The sequence below is a fragment of the Mustela lutreola genome, chromosome 7 (assembly GCF_030435805.1).
Source record: "Mustela lutreola isolate mMusLut2 chromosome 7, mMusLut2.pri, whole genome shotgun sequence".
Classification (NCBI taxonomy): Eukaryota; Metazoa; Chordata; class Mammalia; order Carnivora; family Mustelidae; genus Mustela; species Mustela lutreola.
Window position 1 is genome coordinate 51,786,785 of NC_081296.1, and position 27,371 is coordinate 51,814,155.

The 27,371-nt window shown below is 46.5% G+C and overlaps 1 protein-coding gene across 1 annotated transcript in view; it reads right to left on the reverse strand.

Annotated features, from left to right (window-relative positions):
• Window positions 1-27,371, reverse strand: part of OAZ2 (ornithine decarboxylase antizyme 2) — a 71,496-nt gene that overhangs the window by 17,000 nt on the left and 27,125 nt on the right. Inside the window, 1 exon segment of the mRNA XM_059180778.1 lies at window positions 16,906-16,979. Coding sequence (XP_059036761.1) covers window positions 16,906-16,979 — 74 coding nt within the window.

The window sequence follows — 27,371 nt, forward strand, 5'->3', positions numbered from 1 at the left end:
ATCTTCAGTTGCCAGCTGAGATCAACAGTTTCTGCACCTGAAAGGCATCTCAGGTAAATGAACAAGGTCTGACCCTAGCTGGTGGTCATCTGAAGCCAAATCTCTGTGGGTCAGGATCACAGTCACCTGACAGCAATTGTGGAAGGCACCATGGCTAACTTGTTCACAGCCACTTGAGATCACAATCATGCAAGGTTCACAGTCACCTCCGTTCACTATCCCTGCTGGTCCTTATCACAGGTCAGTGACAACAGGTCACAGTTACTGTGCACAGACCTCTCAGATCGCAGTCATTGTACACCACAGACATAGGCACCTCAACGTAATCTGTTCACAGTCAATCCGGACCGCAAACAAAAGAGGTCACATTATCTTAGCTCACAGTGGGGTGCCATCACCTCAAATCCCATTCATTCACTTATTCAACAAATAATTATTGAGCAGCTACTTACTATATGCTCCAGACATGTGCTAGAGTCCAGGAATACTCAATGATCACTTAGGCAAAATTCCTGCCTCAGATGTCACAATCTAGTCGGAGGGAGAGACACTAAGAGGCTGAGGGATGTAAATGTTCAATCTGAGATAGACCACAGAGATAATAACTAGGGAATTATGGATGGCTTCACAGAAAGGATGATCACAATCACTCCAAATCAGAGGTCACTATGACTCCTAACTCATTATAGCCCCAAATCACAAATGTCTCCCATTAGAATACAAGGACACCATTACTCTACTTCACAAAAAACATGTTTTTGGTTTTTAGGTGATGAGGATGCAGGGATGGAAGAAAGGTTGGAGCTATGAAACGCAGGCTTTTTAAGGAAAAATAAAAGTGGTAAATGATACCAGAGCTGCCCACATTATGGGGTACCTGGGTGGTTTAGTGGGTTAAGTGTCTGCCTTCAGCTCAGGTCATGATCCTGGAGTCCTGCTCAGCAAAGAGTCTGCTTCTTTCTCTCCCTCTGTCCCCCCAACCCCAACAACATACACTCAACACTCACTCTCGCACTCTCTCTCTCAAATAAATAAAGTTAAAAAAAAAAAAAAACCTACCCAGATGATGACTAGAGGCTCCAATAACATGGCTCACTTTAGATCCCCAAATTTGGCCCCTTGGCTATCCCTATCTACACTTCCAAGTTCAGGTCAGGAATGTTCTTACCCCAGTACGTAGCAGAACTGAACAATCAGGGGCGCCTGGGTGGCTCAGTTGGTTAAGCAGCTGCCTTCGGCTCAGGTCATGATCCCAGCGTCCTGGGATCGAGTCCCATATCGGGCTCCTTGCTCCGCAGGGAGCCTGCTTCTCCGTCTGACTCTGCCTTCCACTCTGTCTGCCTGTGCTCGCTCTCGCTTGCTCTCTCTGACAAATAAATAAAATCTTTAAAAAAAAAAAAAAAAAAAAAAAAAAGAACTGAACAATCAAATTTATTCCTGACCTACCCCATCTTGTAATCCGAGAGACCTGGAACTCAAAGGAAACTGGGATGGCCCATGTCTGCCAACCCATCCCTGGACAAGCAACCTTTTGGCTGGAAGGACAGTTTTTGATGAATCGGCAAATATTAAGAACTCACTATGTCAATAACAGGGACTATTTATTGAATATAATGCTAAAGCACTAACTTTTGCCAACAGTTCCCCACTCCCATTCCACAGCTGAAAGGAAACCTCAGGGCGATTCTGTCAACTAATATTTACCAAAGCCCTATACTTACCAAGCAAGTTAATTTATTTGTTCCAATTCAAAGCTGGTGAGTGGTAGAGTTAGAATTTGGACCCCAGGGCACCTGGATGGCTCACTCGGTTAAGCGTCTGCCTTCAACTTAGGTCAAGATCCCAGAGTCCTGGGATAGAGTCCCACATCAGACTCCTTCCTCCTGCTTCTCCATCTGCCTGCTACTCCCCCAGGTTGCGCTCTCTTGCTTGTGCACTCTCTCTCTGACAAATAAATAAATAAAATCTTAAAAAAAAAAAAAAAAAAGAATTGGACCCCAAGTTGCCTGATCCTGTGCTTTGTCTGGATTTGCATGATAGTAAGATAAGAAGTTCTCTGCTACACCTTGCTATTTGGCAGAGTGGAAATCCTGACGACCCCCTGACCAGCAAGTGAAAATGTCACAAAAATGGGAAGCCACATTCTGCTGTCCAATATGAGAGCCACTAGCCACATGTGCCTATTTAAACTTGAATTAATTAGAATAAGGCTAAAAATTTAGCCTCTCGATCCCATTCACCACATTTCATGTGCATAAAAGCTACATGTAGCTAGTGTTTAGAGTGCAGATTTTCCATCAATACTGAAAGTTCTGGCCAGCATTGTAACCCATCATTCCCCTATCCCTACTTACCTCAGCCATCACCACAGGTCTGAGTTCCTTCTCATTTGTTATCACCTCCATCCTTGTGCTCCCACTGGCGAGATGCTTCCAGCTCCCTGCCCTCAGCCACATCCTTCCTCCGTGCCCTCCGCAACCTGTGAGCAGCAAATTCTTCCACATCCTCAGACTTATCTCAGTATGCTGCCTTCAATTCCTTGCCTCATCTGAAACTTTGCCTCCCCCTAAGTACACTGAATCTTTGGCAGCCCTCTTAAGTGAATGTTATTTTCCTCTTATTCTCCTGGACCTCAGAGTCAGCAAGTGGGTAAATACATTCCTTTCCGGGGCGCCTGGGTGGCTCAGTGGGTTAAGCCGCTGCCTTCGGCTCAGGTCATGATCTCAGGGTCCTGGGATCGAGTCCCGCATCGGGCTCTCTGCTCAGCAGGGAGCCTGCTTCCCTCTCTCTCTCTCTCTCTCTCTCTGCCTGCCTCTCTGCTTACTTGTGATCTCTCTCTGTCAAATAAATAAATAAAATCTTTAAAAAAAAATAATTAAAAAAAATACATTCCTTTCCAACCCCAAATGCCATTCCTAAACCAGTGCTTCCCCCACTCCTCCTACAAAACCCCTGTTCCTTTGAAGCTTCACCATCTGGACCATACCATCTTGGTTGATAGTATCAGTGAACTTCCTGGTCGCTCACAGCCCATCATTTAGCTCTTGGACCTCTCTGTCCACCCTATACTTTATTATATTTGGTGAACTCCACATCAATGTGATGGCCTCTCCATCACTTCCCTGACCACCTCATCCCCAGCAATATCTTTCATGCTCCACAGCAGCTGTCCACTCCTGTGGTCACACCCTCAACTTTGTCTTCACTAAAAGTCATTCCACTTCCAATATGGAGACTCTCCCGGGTGCCTGGGTGGCTCAGTGGGTTTAACCTCTGCCTTTGGCTCAGGTCACGATCTCAGGGTCCTGGGATTGAGTCCCACATCGGGCTCTCTGCTTGGCAGGGAATCTGCTTCCTCCTCTCTCTCTGCCTGCCTCTCTGCCTACTTGTGATATCTCTCTGTCAAATAAATAAATCTTAAAAAAAAATATGGAGACACTCCAGTCACAACCTTTTCCTTACTTAAGTCTCCCTGGACAATTCTTTGACCTAATATCTCACTACTCATTAGACACACTTTTCATGTTCCTTCTTTCTTACCTTCATTTCCATCATCCATTACTATAACCACTGTCTTGCCTTCTCTCCTCCACATGTGCTGGCCTGAAAAAAACCCTACTCTGAATAAATTTACCATCCGCCTTACCAGTGCCTTTGCAGATTACCTTCATTTCATGTTCATGATCTTAACCTCAAACAGATTCTCAACACTGCCTAGAAATGCCTACGACACTTCTCCAGTAAGTTTGCTTTACAACACTCCATAAAACCTCTCCCCTTGGGACACCTGGGTGGCTCGGTTGGTTAAGCCACTGCCTTCAGCTCAGGTCATGATCCTAGGGTCCTGGGATCAAGTCCCACATTGGGCTCCTCGGTGGGGAGCCTGCTTCTCTCTCTGTCTCTCTCTCTCTCTCGCTCTCTGACAAATAAATAATTAAATAAAATATTTAAAAAAGAAAAAAATCCTCTTCCCTCTCATCTTAGCTGATGACATAGGTTCTGAAGTGTTTTTTTTTTTCTCCCAGTTGTATTAAGATATAATTGACATCTAACACTGTATTCGTTTTGGCATATGACATGGTGATTTGATGGACAGCAATGTATTGCCCTAGCCTCTCTTGTTGCTGAGGAAATAGAAACAAAGGGGAGCTTCCTCTCATTCCTAATGACAACCTGCAAACCTATCTCCCTCTGCAACCTCCAGGATCTCTCCCTGCCTTGTACTCTGAAAAATGTCCCCTTCCTTACAAGCCCACCACAGGAGCCATGGGGCCCACCCTCTCTCCACTTTTTGAGAACCTGCCTCCCACTATCTAATCTTCCCCATCAGCACATAAACATCCTCTCCAATCCTTGAAAACTAATATCACAGCCATTGTGATAAACAATTTGGTACTTTCTTAGAAAACTAACCAGGCTGGGACACCTGGGTGGCTCAGTCAGTTGAGCCTCTAACTCTTGATTTCGACTCAGGCCATGATGTCAGCATTGTGAGATCAAGCCCCGCGTCAGGCTCCATGCTCATTGCAGAGCCTGCTAGGGATTCTCTCTCTACTTTTCCCTCTGCCCCTCCCCCTGCTCCTGCACACTCTTTCTCTCTCTCTCAAATACATAAAACCTTAAAAAGAAAAAAGCTAACTGCGCAACTATCAGACGACCCAGGAATTGCACTCTTGGGCACTGGTTCCAGAGAAATGAAAACATCTTCACATAAAAACTTATACATGTATGCTCACTGCAGCTTTATTCATTATTATGAAAAACTAGAATGAGCCCAGATGTCCTTCAGCAGGTGAATGATTAAAGACAGTGTGGCACGTCCCCAGCCACCACGGACTACTATTAGCCCTAAAAAGGGCTGACCTGTTGACTAATAAATGCAACAACTTGGATGAATGTCTTGGGAAGTATGCTGACTGAAAAAGGTTCTATGCTGTAGGATTCCACTTATATAACATTTGAAAATAATAATACTTTAGAAACAGAGGAGAAATGAGTGGCTGGCAGTGGTTTGGGACGGGGTGGGGGAGTGGGCCACGGTTATAAAAGGGCAACACAGAGGGATGCTGGTGGTGACGCTAGGGGTGGACCCCCCGAACCTACACACGTGCTAATACTGTATAAAACCAAACACACACAGGCACACACACAGATAAGAACAAGAAAAACTGGCATAACCTGAATAAGATAGAGAGACCACTGTTCACATGCTGGTTGTGATGTTCTACTATGGTTAGTTTTGCAAAATGTTTCCACTGGAAAGAAAGTGGACAAAGTGTAGGGGGGCGCCTGAGTGGCTCAGTTGGTTAAGCATCTGCCTTTGGCTCAGGTTATGATCCCAAGGTCCTGGGATCAAGACCCATGCTGGACTCTTGACTCAGCAGGGAGTCTGCTTCTTTATCTGCCTCTGCCTGCCACTTACCCTGTTTGTGCTCACTCTCTCTGTCAAATAAATAAAATCTTAAAAAAGATAAAGAAACTGGACAAAGTGTATAAGGGATCTCTCTATTATTTCTTACAACTGCCTATGATTCTACAATTATCTCAATAAAATGTTCAATCTGAGAAGAATATACATAATGTGGTAAGTTGGCATTGAGGTAAAATTATATATGTAAGTATAATTTAAATGTATTAAACAAAAACAACAGAAAAAGCTATGAGTGGGGCACCTGGCTGGCTCAGTATATAGCATGGGACTTTTTTTTTTTTTAAGATTTTATTTATTTATATGCCAGAGAGAGAGAGAGAGAGAGAGCGAGTGCACAGGCAGGCAGAGTGGCAGCAGAGGCAGAGGGAGAAGCAGGCTCCCCGCTGAGCAAGGAACCTGATGTGGGACTCGATCCCAGGACGCTGGGATCATGACCTGAGCCAAAGGCAGCTGCTTAACCAACTGAGCCACCCAGGCGTCCCAGCATGGGACTTTTGATCTCAGGGTTGTGTGTTCAAGGCCCATGTTGGACACAGAGCTTACTTTAAAAAAAGAAACTGGAAAAAATTTAAAAAAAAGGACAACTATGAGTTAGGTTATAGGGCAGAGAAGTATTCTAGTCCCTAGGGACTGCTTTTACAAGTATGACAGTGACAACCTCAAGAGAACAAAAACAGGTAAGTATGAGGATATATGACAAGAGGTACGAAGGAGACTAGATAAGTAATCAGTGGACCCCATTTAGGGAACCAGTGTCTGTAGCATCTCATTCAAAAGAGCTACATGGTGCCATGTGGTTCAGACGAATCTGACCTTGGCCTCTGCCTGGCTGGATGACTTTAGACTAGTCACGTAGCTACAAAGGGTCTGTCTATGCTCTGCGAAAAACAGGGGACCATAGAGCCTGCCCTCCAAGTCTACCATGGGGATCAAATAAAATAATGTATGTAAAGGCACCTAGCCCAGTGTCTAGAAGATGTTCCAGAAATAGAAATTCAGGCCCAATTCTCTCTGAATAAAAATCTGCTCTCCAGAAAAAATCTGATAAAATCTAATTTATAATGATAAAATTCACGAGTACTTACTGATGTTTCAAAAGAAAGGGAAAAAAGAACAGATATTTAAAAAATAAAAATAAATAAGAGGGGCACCTGGGTGGCTCAACTGGTTAAGCGTTTGTTTGCCTTTGGGTCAGGCTGTGATCTCAGGGTCCTGCCTGGGATGGGGTCCTGAGATGGGGCCCCGCATAGGGCTTCCTGCTAAGCGGGGAGTCTGCTTCTCCCTCTGCCTCTGCCCCTCACCCTGCTCATGCTCTCTCTCTCAAATAATAAAGAAAACAAAAAGAAAGAAAGGGCAAAAGAAAGAGAGTGAGAGAGAGAAAAGAGAAATAAAAGAAAAAAATAACCTTCACTGATCACCTTTGGAGAATTCAAAGGAACCAACTCATTTTTCTGAAAATTGGTAAATAAGAGACTCAAGTCAAGCATTTAACTTGCCTTTCTTGTATGAATTGCATTCAGGTTAACAAAATCGCTGATGCGAGATAATTATTCTGAAAACTACTCAGAGTAAGAAATAAGCATTCAGTCTGATTTTCATTACAAGCATGCCTCAAGATAACCAATTAGGTAATAGGAAAAGAAGAAAAAATAGAACATCACCACTTTGTAAACCCTCACTGAGATCAAGGTCACCAATATCTGTATTGTTACAAAGGAAAGACACCTGAAGGTTAGGGGCCTCCTGATGGAAGGGTGCAGCACTACCAATGAAGTATTCTTGAAAAAACTTGAACCTGAATCAGAGCAAGCATTTTTCTCTCTCTAGTTTGTAGAAAATGAAAGGAGACAGAGGAACTGGTTAAATGTCACCACAGGAGTGCAATCAGCAAAATCCTGAATGTAGGGATTTTTTTTTTTTTTCACTTGATCTTAGCCAAAAGGCTAAGAAGCAATAGGAAAATTTCTTTTAAAAAAATTGTTTATTTTATAGAGAGACAGGCAGCGTGTGTAAGTAGTGGGGGGAGGGGCAGAGGGATTAGAAGAAAGACAATTTCAAGCAGACTCCCCACTGAGCGCAGAGCCAACACAGGGCTTGACCCTGTGTTACCCTGTGGGATCATGACCTGAGGGGAAATCATGAGTTGGAGACTTGACATACCCAGGCAGCCTGAATGTAGGGCATTTTTTTTTTCTTTAAAGATTTTATTTATTTATTTGACAGAGAGAGATCACAAGCAGGCAGAGAGGCAGGCAGAGAGAGAGAGAGGGAAGCAGGCTCCCCGCCGAGCAGAGAGCCCAACACGGGACTTGATCCCAGGACCCCGAGATCATGACCCAAGCTGAAGGCAGCGGCTTAACCCACTGAGCCACCCAGGCGCCCTAGGGCATTTCTAAAGGACAAGAATCTCTCTGGGGCACTGGGGTGGCTCACTTGGTTAAACATCTGTCTGCAGCCCAGGTTGTGATCCTGGAGTCCTGGGATGGAGCCCCATATTGGATTCCCTTCTTAGTGGGGAGTCTGCTTCTCCCTCTCCCTCTGTGCTCTCCCTCTCTCTCGCTCTCTCAAATAAATAAATAAAATCTTTAAAAAAATCTATTTCTTCACCAAAAAGGGGGTGATGGAGAAGTGAGGAGGGAAATAATAAATTTAAGATTTGTCCACCCGATGTAACACGTAGTGCTTGGGGACAGCAATATATTGACCATTTGACACGATACATGGCAATCATGACAATCTGACATATCCACTAAATGCCTCTAACCTCACGTGCCCAAACCCTTGATTACACCTGCCCCCTCCAACCTGGTGCTTCCCCAGGGTTTTCCATGTTACCCATCTTCACAAATGGCCCCACCACTATCTAAGTTGCTCAGGCAGCTACCAAGGTGTCATTACAATTTCTCTTTCCTTCATCCCCCCTCTCTTGTTATCCAGCCCATCATAACAAGTCCTGCCTCTTCTTCTCTTCTGCCCTCATCCAGTCCACCACCATCATTTGCTCGGATCACTGCAGGCTTCAAATGACCTCCTGTCTTCTTTCTTGCCCTCTTCCAATCAATTCCCTTCAATCCAGCCAGGATGATTAATATATTAAGTATTTTACAAATATAGGTAGGTGGGGGGGGAATTGGATGAGGGTGCTTAAAAGCACCAACTTCCAGTTACAAGATAAAGAAGTACTAGGGGTGTGACATACAACATGTGTGACGTACAAATGATGGCTCTAGTCAGCACTGCTGTGGGATGTATGGGAAGTTGTAGGAGGGAGAGGACATCCCAAGAGTTCTCGTCACAAAGAGAGAAAAAAAATTTATATTTAATAAATTTTTTTTCTCTCTTTGTGACGAGAACTCTTGGGATGTCCTCTCCCTCCTACAACAAATATATATATAAACAAATATATATATATATATATATATATATATAAACAAACATATATATATAACATATATAAACAAACATGTATATAAACATATATATAAACAAATATATATAAATATAAGATTTATATATATATAAGATATATATATCATATATACATATATAGTTGTAATTGTTTTGGGGGGGTTTTGTACATGATTTTTAAAATATCTCTATGAGATTATAGATGTGAACTCAATTTACTGTGACAACCATTTCACAATGTACGGAAGCCCCTTTTTACACTGTACACATTAAGCTAGTACAGTGCTGTGCTCGCTTCAGCAGCACATATACTAAGCTAGTACAGTGCTGTATGTCAGTTACATCACAGTAAACCCAGAAAACTGAACAAACAAACAGAAATCATGAACCCTCTTACACTGCTGGTGGAAATGCAAGCTGGTACCAACCACTCTGGAAAACAGTATGGAGATTCCTCATGACGTTAAAAATAGAGCTACACTATGACTCAGCAATTATACTACGAGGTATTTACTCCAAAGATACAGACGTAGTGAAAAGAAGGGCCACGTGCACCCCAATGTTCACAGCAGCAAGCTCCACAATAGCCAAACTGTGGAAGGAGTGGAGATGCCCTTCAATGGACGAATGGATAAAGAAGACATGGTCCATATATACAATGGAGTATTACTCAGCCATCAGAAAGGATGACTACGTACCTACCATTTGCATTGACATGGATGGGACTGGAGGAGATTATGCTGAGTGAAATAAGTCTAGCGGAGAAAGTTATCATATGGTTTCACTCATATGTGGAGCATAAGGAATAGCGCAGAGGACCACAGGGGAAGGGAGGGAAAACGGAATGAGAAGAAATCAGAGAAGGAACAAACCATGAGAGACTTTGGACTCTGGGAAACAAACGGAGGGTTGCAGAAGGAAGGGGGAAGGGGAAGGGGTAATGGGGTGATGGGTATCAAGGAGAGCACGTGTGATAATGAGCACTGGGTGTTATACGCAACTAATGAATCCCTGAATGCTACAACAAAAACTTAGGATGTACCATCTGTTGGCTATTAGAACACAATAATAGTAATAAAAAAGAAATCATGTTGAGCCCAAACACAAGTACCTATTGTGTGCCAGAAATGCGCTTACTCCTGCTGAGAGAAAAATAAACTAGCTATTTATTCCCCAAAAGATAGATTAATAGATAGATAAAATCAGAATACAGATCATGTTGTTCCTGTACTTTAAACCCTCCAGTGGCTTCCTAACTCACTTGTAATAACATCTAAATTCCTCACCTCTCCTCCATACAAGACTCTATGGACCTCAGCCTTCAATCCCCTCCAGCTGCTTCCCACACCCTTCTCCTTCCCAGAGCAACTCTGTCTCCTTTTCAGTCTCAAACATGACGAGCTCAGAGCACTTATTCCCACTCTGCCTTTGGCCCAGACCACGTTTTCACCAGATCTTCACAAGGCTGGTTTCCCCTCCTGGAGATCTGACCTGAAATGTCACCTCCTCAGCGAGCCCTGAGCATTCCCTTCACAGCAACCGTCACACCTGCCATCATTAGTCCGCTGTTTCCTCACAGTGTCTTGTGCCCTTTTATTTAGACCGGACGCTCTTTCAGGGTGAGAAGCAAAGAGCTCGGGCTGTAGTAGGCACTTGATGGTTATTTTGCTACTGTGATAAAATTCGGTGAGTATTTTGTGAAGAGGGAAAGCTTGCAGCTAAGTTGGAGAGACGGGACTCAACATTTACGAAACAACTGGAAGCAAACGCAGCTGGCATAATTAGTGCAGAAGTGGGTTGCTCAGCCTCTGAGTGCAGGAGTTGAGAAGAATTAGCATCAGCTCTTTTGCTAAGAACAAAAGACAATTCAAATACCACTTTTTCAAGGTGAAAATAGAGCCTGAGGTATTAAAAAAGAAGACAAAAATAAGGGTTTTAAAAGGCTCAAGCAAGAAGATTAGGACACCAAGTGGATGACACTTTTTCTTCTGTCCCCCCCGCCCCGCATGGCACCCCCCACACAGGGTTATGCCAACACAGCCTTTGGAAACTAGAAAGTTACAGAAAGACATTGCCTAAGAGTCAGAAAACCTGAGAGTCCCAGTTCTCCCCCTTTTACTGGTTGTTGATCTTGGGCAAGGCACTTGAGCTCTGTGCCTGAGCTTCTCAGCTATATTCTGAGTTTGGGAGTGGACTTGTGAGCACTCTTTCCAGCTGTCAAGACTTTAGGCTTCCAAGCAGCCCCCTCGCATACAGCCAAGCTACACAGGGACAGAATCACTGAAGGGGGGAACAAATGTCAAGGGAAAGAGACTAGGATTGAAGACTTCTCTCACCCATGTCCTGGCACCACCTGGGGTGTGGCAGGACAAAGCGTCTGAGGATGGGCCTCTTGTCACTTATCCAGTGAGCTCCCTTCATAGACTCCAGCTTCCAACCCACTCCCTACTCCCTAAATCCTGATCTGAGGAAGAGAGGGAAGACTAGCTTGGCTATTAGAGGTGGCAAAAATTTGTGAGGAACCCTGTCCCTTGGCTCCCAGGGCAGGAAATGCCTGGCGGAAGGCAAGGCCATTAGAAAGCACCAGAACCAAGAATGAGCAAGAGGCAGAACTGCCTGGGGCATGGGGTTCCAGATCCAAACAGAATAGGATTTTAGACCAACAGGAAAAACAAAAGTAGTGGTTCCCACCACCTTCCCAGCCGCAAGAAACTGGAAATGACTAGCGATTCCTTTCTGATACTCTCAGAATGCACCCCCCCAGCCCCGCCAGGCCTGTGAGCACATGCATCCCCCTCCTGCACCATTGAGATGGCTCTTTCTGGAAGACAGACTGAGAGCTCCAGGGGCACTTGTTCCAGCACTCTCTCCATTCTCAGGACTTGCTTTCACCTCTGGAGTTCAACTTCAGGAAAAATAACCCTTCCTTCCCGCCCAATCCCACTGGCCAAAATCTCCATCAAAGCCGAGCTTCTGACCCTCATACTAGGAATCATACTTCAGAGGAAGTAGGGACATCACTGGCTACCCCACAATGGGGAAGGAGCAAGTCCAGGAAAGGGGCGAAAGGTCCTGTTAGCCATCTGAAGTTTCCTAGGGATGGTGAGAAGGTCGAGAGGAAGATCTGAGGAAGGCAACCTTAGGTGACACTTAGGGAGAGGGAGGGGAGTGCAGTGGGAGTAGAGCAGCCAGAGCTTGGAGCCCAGGGCCCTTGGCCCAGTGCCCTGTCTCTGATCTGCTGCATTGTTCAGCTATTTCCTTCCGTGGAAGTAGTAAGCCGGGTGGAGGGAACCAGGATCGCAGGGCTGGGAGTAAATGGAGCAGGGTGGAGCTTCCATGGGGGGAGGGGACCTCAAGTCTGTTCCCACGACCAGCTGCCCTTCCGGCAGCCGTGGGACTGTGTGGGAAAAGGTCTTGGGAGTGCTGGGGACAGAGAGAGAGAGAGAGAGTGTGTTTCCTCACAGTGTGCGCGCGCACACACACAGGAACGGTCTTTTTCATTTATGTCTGACTGCCTTGCTTGGATTTAGTCACAGGACAAAACCCTTTGAGAAACAGTCACCAGTCTATATTCCCACTGGGCTTTGCCCTGTGGGAGGCACAAAACCCGCCCCAACGCCTGAGAGGAGGACACTGGAGGCTTTAGGACCAACCCCCTGGAGGAGTCTTAACTTCTAGTGAATCTATCTTGGCTCACTTCCCTGGATTTATGAGGATGCTTCTGGAATCTTCTGCAGAGCTCCCAACCTCCTGGCAGAGCTCTATTACCAGCTAGCTGTTGGACAGCAGGTGGGAACCAGACATTAGCAGTTAAGTCAACCATTCCCACAGCATCTCTCTAAGAAGCCTAGATCCCTCAGAACCGCAGAACTTAGAGCCGGGCAGCATGCCAAGAGATAAGAGATTACATGATGGTCCAATACTCTGCCTTTAGGCAAGAAGCCTTAAAACAAAGATCACAAACTAGCAGGCACAGGTCAAATGCATCCTGCAAACACATGCCTTGTTTGGCCAGCATAGCACTTTAGAAATTTTTGAACCAATACTGAGAGATTTCACACAAAAAAGTCCCAATTTCTACAGTCTCTTGAAGAAGATATGGCTAGCACTGATGCCATATTTCCTCCAGACAGCACTGAGTGGGTTGAGTAAGGACAGTTCCTGTCGAAAGAGCTTGGGCTGTTGTCCATTTTGCCATAGTCCCTACCGTCCCCCATTGCCCTGAACATTGAAGCTCATCACACTTGTGTGATCATTCCATTGTTTTCCGGGCCCTTGTCTCTATGAAAAGTGAGGACGTAAAAGAAACCATGAGGGTGGGCGCCTGGGTGGCTCAGTGGTTTAAGCCTCTGCCTTCGGCTCAGGTCATGATCTCAGTGTCCTGGGATCGAGTCCCGCATCGGGCTCTCTGCTCAGCGGGGAGCCTGCATTCCCCCCCCCCACCTGCCTCTCTGCCTACTTGTGATCTCTGTCAAATCAATAAATAAAATATTAAAAAAAAAAAAAAGAATCCATGAGGGCAAATAAAGGTGAGACCTGGTGTCCTCCCACCACCTCTTCCATATCATTCCCTCCACTTCCCAGTGACATGATACTTAATGCCATCCTCTGACAATACTGTCACTGGCTTTGTGCCAAAACTAACCCCACTCCTTCCCTCACTCCCAAATCACAATTCTCCTTTTCCCGGTGAGCAAACTCCAGTCATCAGCCGTAAAAAAGTCATATACTGAAGCGATCACAGCCTATCCCCCAGCCCCTGACTGCTTCATCATGTGATAAAGTTAAAATTCCTCCCCTTGCGTGTCCTCTCATGAAGCAACCTGTGCATGTGAATGCATGGAAACCAGTGGAAGGAAGGAACACCAAACTGAAAGCCAAAGACATCGCTGGGGAGGCGGGGAGGGGACCAGAAATGGAGGTGATGGTCCCAAGCCTATCCCTAAAGATTGACTATTTTACAAGGAGATTACAATCACATGTAACTTACATAATTAAAATTAAGAGGCAGAGATGCCTTAGTCTGGTAACTCTTAGCCTCACCCCAACTTGTGTTTCATACTTCTCTCCATGAACTATGCATTCTCTTGAAATTAAACAAAATTTTTTTTCAACTAGGTTTAAATACAGTTGACCCTTGAACAATGTGGGGGTTAGGGGTGTCAAGTCCTGCAGTCAAAAACCTATGTAGAACTTCTTGCTTCCCCAAACTTAACTACTAATAGCCTACTGTTGATTGGGCACTGAACCAATTAACATAGTCTAGTAACACATATTTCATATATTATACGTATTATATACTATATTCTTACAGTAAAGTAAGCGAGAGAAAAGAACATGTTACTAAAAAACCATTAGGAAGAGAAAATACATTTACAGTACTGTATTGTATTTATATAAAAAAAAAAAATCCAGGAATGCCTGGCTGGCTCAGCATCCAACTCTTGATCTTAGGGTTGTGAGTTTGAGCCCCATGTTGGGTGCAGAGACCACTTTAAGATCTTGGGGAACCGGGGTGCCTGGGTGGCTCAGTGGGTTAAAGCCTCTGCCTTCGGCTCAGGTCGTGATCCCAGGGTCCTGGGATCGATCCCCACATCGGGCTCTCTGCTCCGCGGGGAGCCTGCTTCCTCCTCTCTCTCTCTCTCTCTCTGCCTACTTGTGATCTCTGTCTGTCAAATAAATAAAAAAAGATCTTTAAAAAAAAAAAGATCTTGGGGAACCTGGGTGGCTCAGTCAGTTAAGCATCTACCTTCAGCTCAGGTCATGATCTCGGGGTTCTGGGTCTGCTTCTCCCTCTCCCCTTCCCTCTGCTCATACTCTCTCTTAAATAAGTATTTTTTTAAAATAAGATTAGGGGGGTGCCTGGGTGGCTCAGTGGGTTAAAGCCTCTGCCTTCGGCTCAGGTCATGATCCCAGGGTCTTGGGATCGAGCCCCACATCGGGTTCTCTGTTCAGCAGGGAGCCTGCTTCCTCCTCCCTCTCTCTCTGCCTGCCTCTCTGCCTACTTGTGATCTCTATCTGTCAAATAAAATAAATAAAATCTTAAAAAAAATTTTTAAAAAATAAAATAAAATAAAAATAAGATTGGGGCGCTTGGGTGGCTCAATGGGTTAGAGCCCCGTATCAGGCTCTCTGCTTGGCGGGGAGCCTGCTTCCCCTTCTCTCTCTGCCTGCCTCTCTGCCATGCTTGTGACCTCTGTCTGTCAAATAAATAAATAAAATCTTTTTTAAAAAAAGGTTAAATTAAAATAAAATCTTAAAAAAAAATCCATGTATAAGTGGACCCCCCACAATTCAAACCCGTGTTGTTTAAGGGTCAACCGCAGTTGCAAAGGATATGATTTCTGGCATAATAGACATACTGACATTTATATTTATTTTTTTTTAAAGATTTTATTTATTTGACAGAGAAAGACACAGCAAGAGAGGGAACACAAGTGGGGAGACTGAGAGAGGGAGAAGCAGGCTTCCCACTGAGCAAGGAGCCCAATGTGGGGCTCGATCCTGGGACTCCAGGATCATGTCCTGAGCCGAAGGCAGACACTTAATTGAGCCACCCAGGTGTCCCCATACTGACATTTAAAAATTAAACTGGAGGGGCGCCTGGGTGGCTTAGTGGGCTAAAGCCTCTGCCTTCTGCTCAGGTCATGATCCCAGGGTCCTGGAATCGAGCCCCACATCAGGCTCTCTGCTCTGCAGGGAGCCTGCTTCCTCCTCTCTCTCTCTCTGCCTGCCTCTCTGCCTACTTGTGATTCTCTGTCTGTCAAATAAGTAAATAAAATCTTTAAAAAAATAAAAATATAAAAATTAAACTGGAATCACAGTGATTTGATACTCATCATCAACCATTTGCAAAATACATAAGTAAGCTCTTCTTTAATAGAGGAAAATTTACATCACTGCGTTTTCTCCTTGAATGCATTTTCTTTCTACTTCTCCTACATAATGCTATCCTAATGGAGTATATAGTTTATGCTTGAAAATCTTTTATTGATCAAACAATACTTCTCTACCATAAATATATATATAATACATATGTATATTTATATATACATAATTAAAATTATATTCTATTTTTTTGTGGCCATAAGGCTGCAGAGTTTAAATTTTTCTTTTTTTTTTTTTTTTTTTGGTTTTGTTTTAAAGATTATTTATTTATTTATTTGACAGACAGAGATCACAAGTAGGCAGAGAGGCAGGCAGAGAGAGAGAGGAGGAAGCAGGCTCCCTGCTGAGCAGAGAGTCCGATGTGGGGCTCGATCCCAGGACCCCAGGACCATGACCTGAGCCAAAGGCAGAGGCTTAACCCACTGAGCCACCCAGGAGCCCCTTAAATTTTTCTTCTGGACTGACTTATCATTATAGTTATAATTCATTCGCTGTTTATCAAAATGACATAAATATATTCAAACATTGATAGAGCATTATTAAATATAAGGAGTAAAAAATATTTTTTAAGTAAGCTCTACCCCCAGCGTGGGGCTCGGACTCACAACCAAGCCCAGGAGATCAAGAGTTGCATGCTTTACCAACTGAGCCAGCCAGGTGCCCCAGGGAGTAAAATTTTATAAGAAATACAACTCATATTGAAATACTTATATACATGCTGGAATGTGACAGCGATCAACATCAATTTTATCCCTACATCCTATTTTTGTAAATGATAATACTGAGAAATCTCATTCACATAAATAAGTACCTGGGATGGAAGAAGTTCAAGCAGAGTTACTCAATACCACCTAATCATCCAACCAGTAACAACTGAATTTGCTTCACCTCCCTCAATGGTTGAAAGCAAAATATTGGGAAATCTTTGATTTGCGAAATGACTTATTGCCCAGACATCCTGAGTCATTCGCTTTCTCAATATGGAAATCACTATTTTAAATTGTTTCCGTGGAGCCCCAGAGACTTTTACACACCAAGGCAACACACCAAAATAAGAGTTCGGATGGGGAAGACAGGAGTCCTATATATAACAGCATAGGTTAAATTAGGTGATAGTAACAAGCAACCTCAAAATCTCAATTGCTTTTAACCCACAAAGATTCTTCCCCCCAACTCACGATATGCGTCCGTTGCAGGTCAGCTGGGAGTTCTGGTCCATGCCACCGTCACTCAGGGATCCCGATGCCACCGTCTGAAATGTCATCAGTCAGTCACCAGGGCAGAGAGAAGGTAAGAGGGAGAATCACACGGGCTCCAAAATGCGTTCACCCAGAAGACCCATATTGGCCAAAGCAAGTCACATGACCACACCTGACTTTTTTTTTTTTTTAGAAGATTTACTTCTTTATTTTTAGAGAGAGAGAAAGAGAGAGAGAGAGAGGGCATAGAGCAGGAGGGGCAGAGGGAAAGGGAGAGCAAACTCAAACAGAAACCCCGCTCGATCCTAGGACCCTGAGATCATAACCTGAGCTGAAACCAAGAGTCAGAGGCCCAACTGACCACGCCACCCAGGTGCCCCAAAATCTAACTTCTAAAAGGTGGGAAAGTACCTGGAGGAGAACAGGGACTATGGGTGAGCAGCACTGATGGATAATACACTTTTCTTTCCTAAAATGCCAGGCAAGAAATTGTGGAAATGAAGAGAAGTGAGGCAAGGTATTCAGAAGTGCAGACTAGTCTTCCTCGACGATGGCGGTCTGGAAATTGATTCCCTTCAACACAACCCTGCCACTGACCCTTACAGAAGCCTCTGTGTACCTCTGGGATACACATACTCAAGTATGGAGACCACTACGGCTTTGGCGAAGCCTTCCATTTAGATCCAGGGCCCTCTCCAAGTTCCTGCTGGCATCATTGCCTGTACTAGCTGTCTGGAAGCTGTGGAGTTAGTTACATTTTTATACACGTGTTTCTTGTTTTCCTAACAAGCTATAGTTTCTTTAAGGATGGAAACCATATTTTACATTTTTTCTCTTCCCCCACCATCTAGCAAGGACAGTTAGAAGTTATGAGGTCTACCTGACGGCTGAATTGGTCATCTTTCTCCATGTGCTTCCACCTCCTCCTTTCTGCAGTCATAACAGCAAAGCTTGCCCCCAGGATCACGCTTTAAGATGTCTTAAGTCAAAGCTCCTTCCATCCCACTCCCTTTCACTTAACAGGGACCAGCGGCTTGCCACTACCCTTCTGAAAAGCTGTGTGTAATGATGAGCCATTGAAGGCTCTCGAAAGTTCTGTGGGAAATGGGTTTAGGCGGATCCACCTGACATCAGGGAATGCTGGGTGGTTACAGGACCTGCAAGGCGGGCGGTGGGTCAGGGACAGGGAGTCCAGGTAGAAATTTGCACTCCAGAAGTGATGCAGGGAAATGGCGAGCCACACTGAACCCTCAGGGACCGACCCAGATGCCTTCCTGAACTCCAAAAACCTGGAGTCAGGGCTGAAATCGGCAACAATGGCAAAGGATAATTACAAACCTCACGATTCCGCTCGTCAAAATCAAATGTTCTCTGCACCCGACCCTGCCCCCTAGTGGCCTCTCGAGGCATTGCCGATACAGCTTCCCATCACCAGGAAGCAGAGTTCTCACCGGGGAGATCTGGGATTGACGTAGGTGATGATGAGAGGATGGCCAAAATTGCTTCTGTAGAAAAGGAAATGAACAAAGGAGGCAGAGGAGGGGCCATACACATGGGTTGAGTGCAACTGAGCACTTGGGGAGAATTTTTGTCCCTGGGCTTAGTGCACAAAGTGAAAACTAGAAAAAATCTTTGAGTTGCAAACCAACAACACACGGGCATGGTTTAGTACATGCAACAGTTTTTAATTTGGGGGTTAGTTGCCAACAACCGAAGTCATGAATCCAATTTGCCCATTAAAATCTGAATGTCCGATTTCTCTTGAAAGATCAAAACATCAAGCCATGCGAGGCCACAATCCTGCTGAGCTGCCACTGGCTGGGGCCCAGAAGCACTGTCCCTTTCAGCAGGCCTGAGCTTTCCTGCCCCCAAGACACTCAGGCCACCTCCCTCGGTGCCACCCCCTTACCCTGCAGGCTGGGAGTCTGCAACTCCTGACTAAGGTGGATATTTCATGATGGAGAGCAGGATCAAAAAATACCAGGATGGGGCCAACCAGTCATCCAGTTTGTGACTTGCTACCAGAATATCCCCACTAAGCAGCATCTAGCTTATGTCTGAAGACCTTTGGGGACAAGAAAATCATTGCCTATGAAGGCAGCCCATTGCACCGTCCCACAGTTCCAACTGCTTTTACAGAGCGGAAACGGTCTGTTGAAGTAGCATTCTCTTGAGGACACATGTCCAAAGAGACATGCAGATATTGCCTGCAATATCATCTCAGAAGTGAAGTAGCCACTTAGCAGACATGTGTTAGGCACCAGGGGTGCCCTAGACTATACTGGTGAGTGATGATGGCATGACCTCTGCCCTAAAGAAACTTCCAGCATGGGCAGAGACCAGTTAGGCTTACACAGATGATATCAACACCTGGCAGTGCTGATACAGAGACATTTGGGAATAGTGCTCTGAAAAGAAGCTGTCCAAATCTGAGCCATTCCCAGACATGAGAAATTAAACACGTAAACTCTGAAAATATCAGTGAAAGCTTGGTGCCATTCCTGACACATTACTATGGACATCTAGGAGTTTAATCCATCAACCAGAAGGGCTTACAGGTAACTGACTTAATCTTTTGTGAAACAGTGAGTCAGCACACCTGTGTTATGTCATTTTACATAACTGAGTGAATTGGGGCACATCTCTTTGCCTCTTAGAGTCAATGCTTCTCCGTCTGTGAACGCAAGCAAGGGACTGGATTAAATTTCTCAGGACCTAATATTTACTTTCATATCCCCAATTCCAGCACAGCAACTGGCTACCTACAATACAAACTATGTACAAATCCAGTAGGTGCTCCCTAAATGTATTTTTTTTTAAAGATTTTATTTATTTATTTGACAGAGAGAAATCACAAGTAGGTAGAGAGGCAGGCAGAGAGAGAGAGGAGGAAGCAGGCTCCCTGCCGAGCAGAGAGCCCGATGCGGGACTCAATCCCAGGACCCTGAGATCATGACCTGAGCCGAAGGCAGCGGCTTAACCACTGAGCCACCCAGGTGCCCCCAGCTAAATGTATTTTTTTAATTTAAAACTTTTAAAGATTTTATTTATTTATTAGAGAGAGACAGTGAGAGAGGGAACACAAGCAGGGGGAGTAGGAGAGGCAGATGCTTAATGACTGAGCCACCCAGGGGCCCCTTATTTATTTAAGTAAACTCTATTCCCAACATGATCAAGAGTCCCTAGGTCTGTGTACTGAGCCAGCCAGGTGGCCCAATGTTAACAATGTTCCCTAAATATTTGTGATTGCCCACCGACTCTAACTTTGAGGGCATTAGCCAGAACAGAGGCAACCTAGAACAAATGGACCCGGAAGTAGCCCCAGGCAGAGTTCCTCCTGAGATACCAAAAGATATCTAGGCGAGGCTTATGGACACTTTTGACCACAAGAGGGCGCCAGAGCCTCACTCCACCCACCTGGCCCCTGAGAAGAGGGAGGCCTCATCAGAGGTCACCGGCGTATCAGGCTGTGTTGGGTGAGCAAAAACGTCGCCTCAGGAACCACTGGGCCCAGACAAGACTCCTGAGATGTAAACACAAGTGGTCATAGGACAAGGAGGCAATGGAGGATGTGGAGGAGGGAGGACAAGAAAAGAACCAAAGACCGAGAAAGGGATTCGTTGGGGTCCCAGAACATGCCGGGAGATATATCAGGAGATGAGACCTAGGGTGAGGTCACACTGAGACCCCAAGTTACCTCAATTTCAGAGGGGAAAACTTCTCTCTCTCTTTGAGTATCTCAGCGCCTGCACAGTGGTCAGCAAATGTCTTGACTTGAATGCACAGTAAAGAAAGGGCCAGAAGCCAGACTGAGATGGGTCCTGAATGCCGGAGTTTGACAATCAGCCTGTAGGCTCTAGAGAATCAGGAAAGAAAATCCTTTGAAACTGTGAAAATGGTATTGGGCATCTGTGGCTGTGGACAGGAGAGATTTTTTTTTTAAGATGTCATTTATTTATTTGACAGAGAGATAGATCACAAGCAGGAGGAGCAGCAGGCAGAGGAAGAGGGGGCAGTAGGCTCCCCACTGAGCAAGGAGCAGAATGTGGGGCTCGATCCCAGGACCTGGGATCATGACCTGAGCCAAAGGCAGAAGCTTAACCGACTGAACCATCCAGGCACCCCGAAAGATTTAAATATATATGTCCATAGGGGCACCTGGCTGGCTTAATCAGAAAAGCATGTGACTCTTGATCCTGGCGTCATGAGTTCAAGCCCTGTGTTTGGTGTAGAAACTACTTAAAAAAATAATGGGGCGCCTCGGTGGCTCACTCAGTAAAATGTCTGCCTTAAGCTCAGGTCATGATCCCAGGGATGGAGCCCAAGTTGGGTTCCTTGCTCAGTGGGGAGTCTGCTTCTCCCTCTCCCTTTGCCCCTCCCCCTGCTTGTGCTCTCTCTCTCTGTCAAATACATAAACAAAATCTTTAAAAAATAAATAAAAACCTTAAAAAATAAATATACACATCCACGAATAGCACATGTAAAAAAAAATTGGGGGGAATTGATTTTGGGGGAAAATCCTCTTGATGGTTTCTCTCTCTCCATCTCTTTCCTGAAACCCAAGCCTCTTTCCAACAGGCACACTCCATCAGTTCCAGAATGAGAACCTGGGCCTTGAAAGAAAAACTGGTACAGCTGAGAAGCCTCTAGTAGGACAGGTTGCCTTTACCAGGGGCTGACCGTCTATGGTGTCCTGCTCCGGAAGCGGAGGAGTCACCCTGGGGTGGGAAATGGGGGCATCTCCCTCCACGCCCACATCTTAAACCACCCATGTAGCTGTTCTGAGAAGCTAAGAACGGAACCACAAAACATGGCTCCAGAGCAGGGTCTGGACTCAGGGGAGCGGAGGTGGAGAACAGGAGGGTGGCATGGGCAGGGGGAGCCATCTGGAACCACTGACTTCCTTCTTTCTTTTTTTTTTTTTTTTTTTTTTTTTTTTTTAAAGATTTTATTTATTTATTTGACAGAGAGAGATCACAAGTAGGCAGAGAGGCAGGCAGAGAGAGAGAGAGGAGGAAGCAGGCTCCCTGCTGAGCAGAGAGCCCGATGCGGGACTCGATCCCAGGACTCCGAGATCATGACCCGAGCCGAAGGCAGCGGCTTAACCCACTGAGCCACCCAGGCACCCTGACTTCCTTCTTTCTTTATTTGGGGGCAGGGGAGGGCAGAGGGAGAGGGAGAGGGAGAGAGGGATTTAAGCAAGTTCCAGCCCAGCATGGAGGCTGACATGGGCTTGATCTCACAACCCTGAGATCACGACCCAAGAGGAATTCAAGTTAGATACTTAACCAACTGAGCCACCCAGGTGCCCTGGAACCGCCCATTTCTAAATCTTGCCCTCCTGGTTTCTATGCACTTAAGTTGATCCATGGCCCAGATCTACAGCTGCATCCCCAGAATAGGAACTTTATCCTCCACCTGAGCACCAGACACAGGCTACACAGGGAATAAACGTCCAACAAGAGTCAGTGGCAAGGAAGGATGAATGCAGAGAAAATGAATGGGTTAGAGGGTGTGGTCCCCCTCCTCCGCCAGTGATGAGAGCCAAATACAACCCTGGCACCTCTCCAGACTTAAACTTCCTGTCCATGAAATGGAGACAGTTATTCCCCAGATCACATCCCAGAGCAACTGCAAAAATCTGAGACAGGAGTGCTTCGTGACTATAGGCTATGGGCATAGCTCCTGCCTTCTCTCCTAGCCCCGTGATTTTAAGGTATCGAAAGCCACAAACTCCAGTGACTCATCTTGAGTGATAAAAACTACTCATTCAGGCAGCATTGCAAAGATGCGACTGCTTATAAAATGTTAACAAGATCATCCAAGTCGGGTATGAGGAGTCGCTACAAATATACATATGACCCCGCTCTAGCCAAATCAGGAAACACGTCTACCTTCAGACTTCTGAGTTCTGATCACCCTTATCCAGGGGTTTTTCCCTCACACATACAATAATGGTTGGAGCCTTTGCTTCTTGTTTGTTTGGTTAGCCTCTTAACCAGGTAACTAGAAAGGTGTGGGTAACTGCTGGTTCTTCGTGCCCTAGTGGGCTCTTCCAGTTTCCATGAGATTCTCCCAGTCTCCCAGGAGCCCTGGCCGTTTTGAGACCCTGTGGCCCAGAATTACAGGGAAACATTTAACTTCGGACAGATGTGTCAGAAAACCGGGTCTCGAGCCTTTTGCTTTCTGTGGGCCCCCCTTTTTTCTTTAGATTTATTTGTTCATTTGAGACAGAGAAAGCAGGGAGAGGGGTAGAATGAGAGGGAGAGAAGCAGACCCCTCACTAGGCACAGAACCCTGATGTGGGGCTCGATCCCAGGACCCTGAGATCATGCCCTGAGCCAAAATAAGAGTCAGATGCTCAACCAGCTGAGCCACCCAGGCACCCCTCTGTGGGGCCCTTCTAACTTCCATTTCCATAGCTGCAAAATGTAGATAATAATGCCTTTCTTGCTTATCTCACAGGGCTTTTCTGAGGATCACCAGAGATGTTGTGTGTGAACATGTTTGTCAGCTGTAAAGGAGTAAGTGACTATCACTGTTGGTATAACCACTGCTGTCATCGGAACTCTCAGATCCTACAAGCCAGCTCTGGAGGCTTCCAGATGTCGGCTGGGATTCCTAAGCCTCTGCCCTCTCCTTCCTCCACCATTCCTCCAGGTAGAACGTGTGGTTAAAAACCTTTTTAGAACCCTTGATCCACTGGAAAAATAACCAAGAAATGCATAATTTAGAATCACTTCAGGGATGCCTGGGTGGCTTAGTCAGTTAAGCGTCTGCCTTCAGCTCAGGTCATGATCCCAGGGTCCTGGGATCCAGCCCCACACAGGGCTCCCTGCTGGCAAGGAGCCTGCTTCTCCCTCTGCCTGCCGCTCCCCCTGCTTGCACTCGCTCTCTGACAAACAAATAAATAAAACCTATTTAAAAAAATCACCTCAGTTTCACTACTTGTTCAGGACGAGAGAAAGAAAAGAGGTATTTTTCTTTTTTTCCCCCCCAAAGATTTTATTTATTTATTTATAAAGAGATACAAAGAGAGAGATCACAAGTAGGCAGAGAGAGGGGGGGAAGCAGGCTCCCTACTGAGCAGAGAGCTCAATATGGGGCTTGATCCCAGGACCCTGAGTCCACAACCTGAGCCGAAGGCAGAGGCTCAACCCACTGAGCCACAGAGTTGCCCCAGAACAGGTGTTTTTCTAAGGATAATCAGAGCCGTGTCACTGAGTACCTCCTAGGCATTAGGCACATTCTTCTGTAATCATCAACACTCCTAATACTGAGAGAAGGGCAATGGGTTTTCACGAAATGATACAACCATCATTCCTATCTGAGACTCATCTTACTAAAATGTGTTAAAAGGAAATACACCATCTTAGTTCTTGCATAAGCCAGAAGCCAGAGGGGTCCTACAGACCCAACAATCTTACCCCTTAGGTTAAAAGAGAGACAGCACAGAGCTGGGCTGAAGGTAGATGGGCCTCTGTGTCCCTTAATCCGGGAGCAGCACCCAGTATCCTAGAAGAGATTAGGCCATACCAAGACCAAGACACCTGGGCAGAAAGCAGAGCGTGGCATGACAAGAAACCTGAGCTCTATCCTGGCCTCTGGAACTGCTAGGATAGACTTCCAAGCCCATGGCCATCCTGGGGCTGCTGCTTCTCTGCTGCTAAAGGGGGTGTGTGGGGGGGGGGGGCTGCTGCTTCTCTGCTGCTAAAGGGGGTGTGTGTGGGGGGGCTGCTGCTTCTCTGCTGCTAAAGGGGTGTGTGTGTGTGTGTGTGTGTGTGTGTGTGTGTGTGTGTGTTTCTGGAATGGCCATGTGGGTGGTGGAAGGAGCTGGGCTGGGAGTCAGGAGACAGGAGTGAAGCATGTTCTTAGCTGTTGTTTTTATAACCCTAAGAGAAAACCACTTCATCTCTCATGCTTGTTTCCTCATCTATAAAACGGGAGACTGGACTAAATACTCTCTGTGCTAATATTCTGATTCTGACAGTCAAGGACCCCTCGGAAAACCAGGCACTGTGGTTTGCTCTAAGGTCGTGAAGACCTTGGCTAAGGGGCACCTGACCTCCCTCCCAATGCCAGCAGAGGCTCCCACTCACCCAACCTATTCAGGGGCCAGAGAATGGGGGAGCTTGTGGATGTTGTCTGCACTGAGCAGAATGTGGGTGGGCTGGGTGATGGTCAAGGAGACCCAGGGGAAAGGCTTCAGGAGCTTAGGCCCCTTTCCTGTCAGCTCTGGAACACTGCCAGGACAGCGATCTGCCCAGCCTCTCCCCACTCACAGGGGTGGGCCCTCAGCTCCTACATCCCCTCCTCTGTTCCTGAAGGAAAACGTCAGGGAACAGTGCCTGCTTTCCTGGAGGTAGCCCATGATTGCGGGTGGGGGGAGGCCTTGCGTGGAAGGAAAGGTAGGCGGGGAAGAGAAATAGGTAGCTGGGTGGAGACATTTTTCTTCTTCCTCCTGACACCTTGTAGGAAAGTCTTTCTTCCTCCATGTTTACTTCTACCTTCCAGGGTTCCTTCTGGTACTTTCTGAGGGGCTTTGCCCTATTTTTCAGGGACATTTGCATTCTGACAGAGAGTTCCTCAAGATAAAAAAGCTTTATATTCCAGACCTCGAAAAATGGAGTTGGCCAGGCACATGCATCACAGGCCGGGCAGGGTAGGAAGGGCAAGGCACCGGTGAGTCCCCTTCCCTCCTGAGACTTCCAGGACCCCATGGAGCCTAATAAGCCTTCATCCTGTGCAAATTCTCAAAGAAGCTCAATGTCAGGCCACACAGTCTAGAAGTTCCAAAGGCGGTCCAAGGAACCTGCTCTCTCCTACAAAGGCTCCAAATTAAGACACATCTCTAAAAGGACTGTTTAGGCAGCAATGCCGAAGAATGGCCAAGTACCATCTTTTTTCCCAGGAAATCCAGAGCCAGCTTCAGGCCCGGCATGGGGGGTAGTCCAGGTTCCCAAGTGCCTGGACAAGCATCCATTTACACAGGCCTCCCTCGTGTGTGAAGGGGAGTGGGAGGTGTGCGCCCTTGTGAAGAGGCCTCCTCTGCCACGGACATGATATTGGTGCTGCTGGGAAGGAGCAAAAGAACCCTGGCTGTTCCCAGATGCCTAAAATACTTTCGGAAAGGAAAGAAGCCTTTTGCCTGTAAAAGATCAGGATTAAACCCCTCTGGGAAGGAATAAGGTGCTTTTTGAAAGAAGTCCAGCATGGGTGGCAGGTCTGCTGCTTCTGACCTGTCTTACTGTCCTTGCCAGAAAGATTTTAACTTCACAGCTTCACAGTTCAGTCCAGACATGACTTTCTGCGAAGGCCTCGCACCCTGAGGAAAGGCCCCAGTCCAGCTGGAGAGCTCCTCTTGGATGGCCTCAGGGGCCCCTCTCTTTCCTGGCTCCTCCTCTCAGACCCAGGCCTGGGCCCTGCTCAGCAAGGCGTGAAGGAGGCCCCCCAGGGAAGCCAGAGGAGCAGGGGCCTTTAAATTATGGAGCAGCTTTCCTAGCCCCTCTCAGAAAGGCCCAGCGCCCCAGCTAAATAATTCACCACCTCAGGAAGACCCAGTGGTTCCTGACACAGCGGAAGTAGGTCAGGCATCAGTGTGGCCCTGGAGGTGGGAGGCGGGGGTTCGGAGCAGCTCCCCGCCAGCACTAGGGGATGCTTTGGGCTGGGAAGAGATGCCTCGCTGGTCCAGATACCGCAGGGAGGTGAGGGGTACATGCAGGAAAGCATTTACCCCTCCTCAGGCTGCCATGCTGGTGTGGACACAGACCTCTCTCTGGGGTCCCTGTCACCCTGCCAGGCTCCTCCTCCTCCTGCACAACACCTGGGGGCGTATTCTCCCCTCCTGTGCAGATACCCGCTGGGGATGCATCACCCCATAGCCTCTAACAGCTGACACACTCATCAGAACACCTTAGACCCAAATCCCCCAGTGCAGGGCTGGGATTCAGAAAAGGTGAGGCAAGGAGGAGAGAGGGAGACCAGGGCAGCCACAGAAGGGCAGTTTGAACAGTTTTGCTCAGAACAAGACTGCAATGAAACCCTACAGCTGAAGCCTCTGGGGCCACTTCTGTCCTCCCTTTCTAGGCACAGCTTGGAGCCAAGCTATGAAGGGTATGGGGTGGGGGGCGGGGCGTAGACAAAAAAGACAAACAGCAAAGCTATGAGGACATTGCGCCAACCCTCCAGCTCCAAGATCTGGAAAGGATTCCAAACCACCACTTCACAGATGAAACTGAGGCTCCAAATCACAAAACTGGGGCCGCTGCAGGCATTCTGACTGGGTTCGGGGCAGTCTGGGGTCTCAGCTCTACACGGTTTCCCTGACCTTCATACCCACGTACTCCAGCTTCCAGCAAAACCTCCCCTCAGGAATCAGCCACCACAGAGCTCATGGGGAGCCTACAAGAGTGCAGGAGCGTTGCCCTTTCTGGGCCAGACTCCTG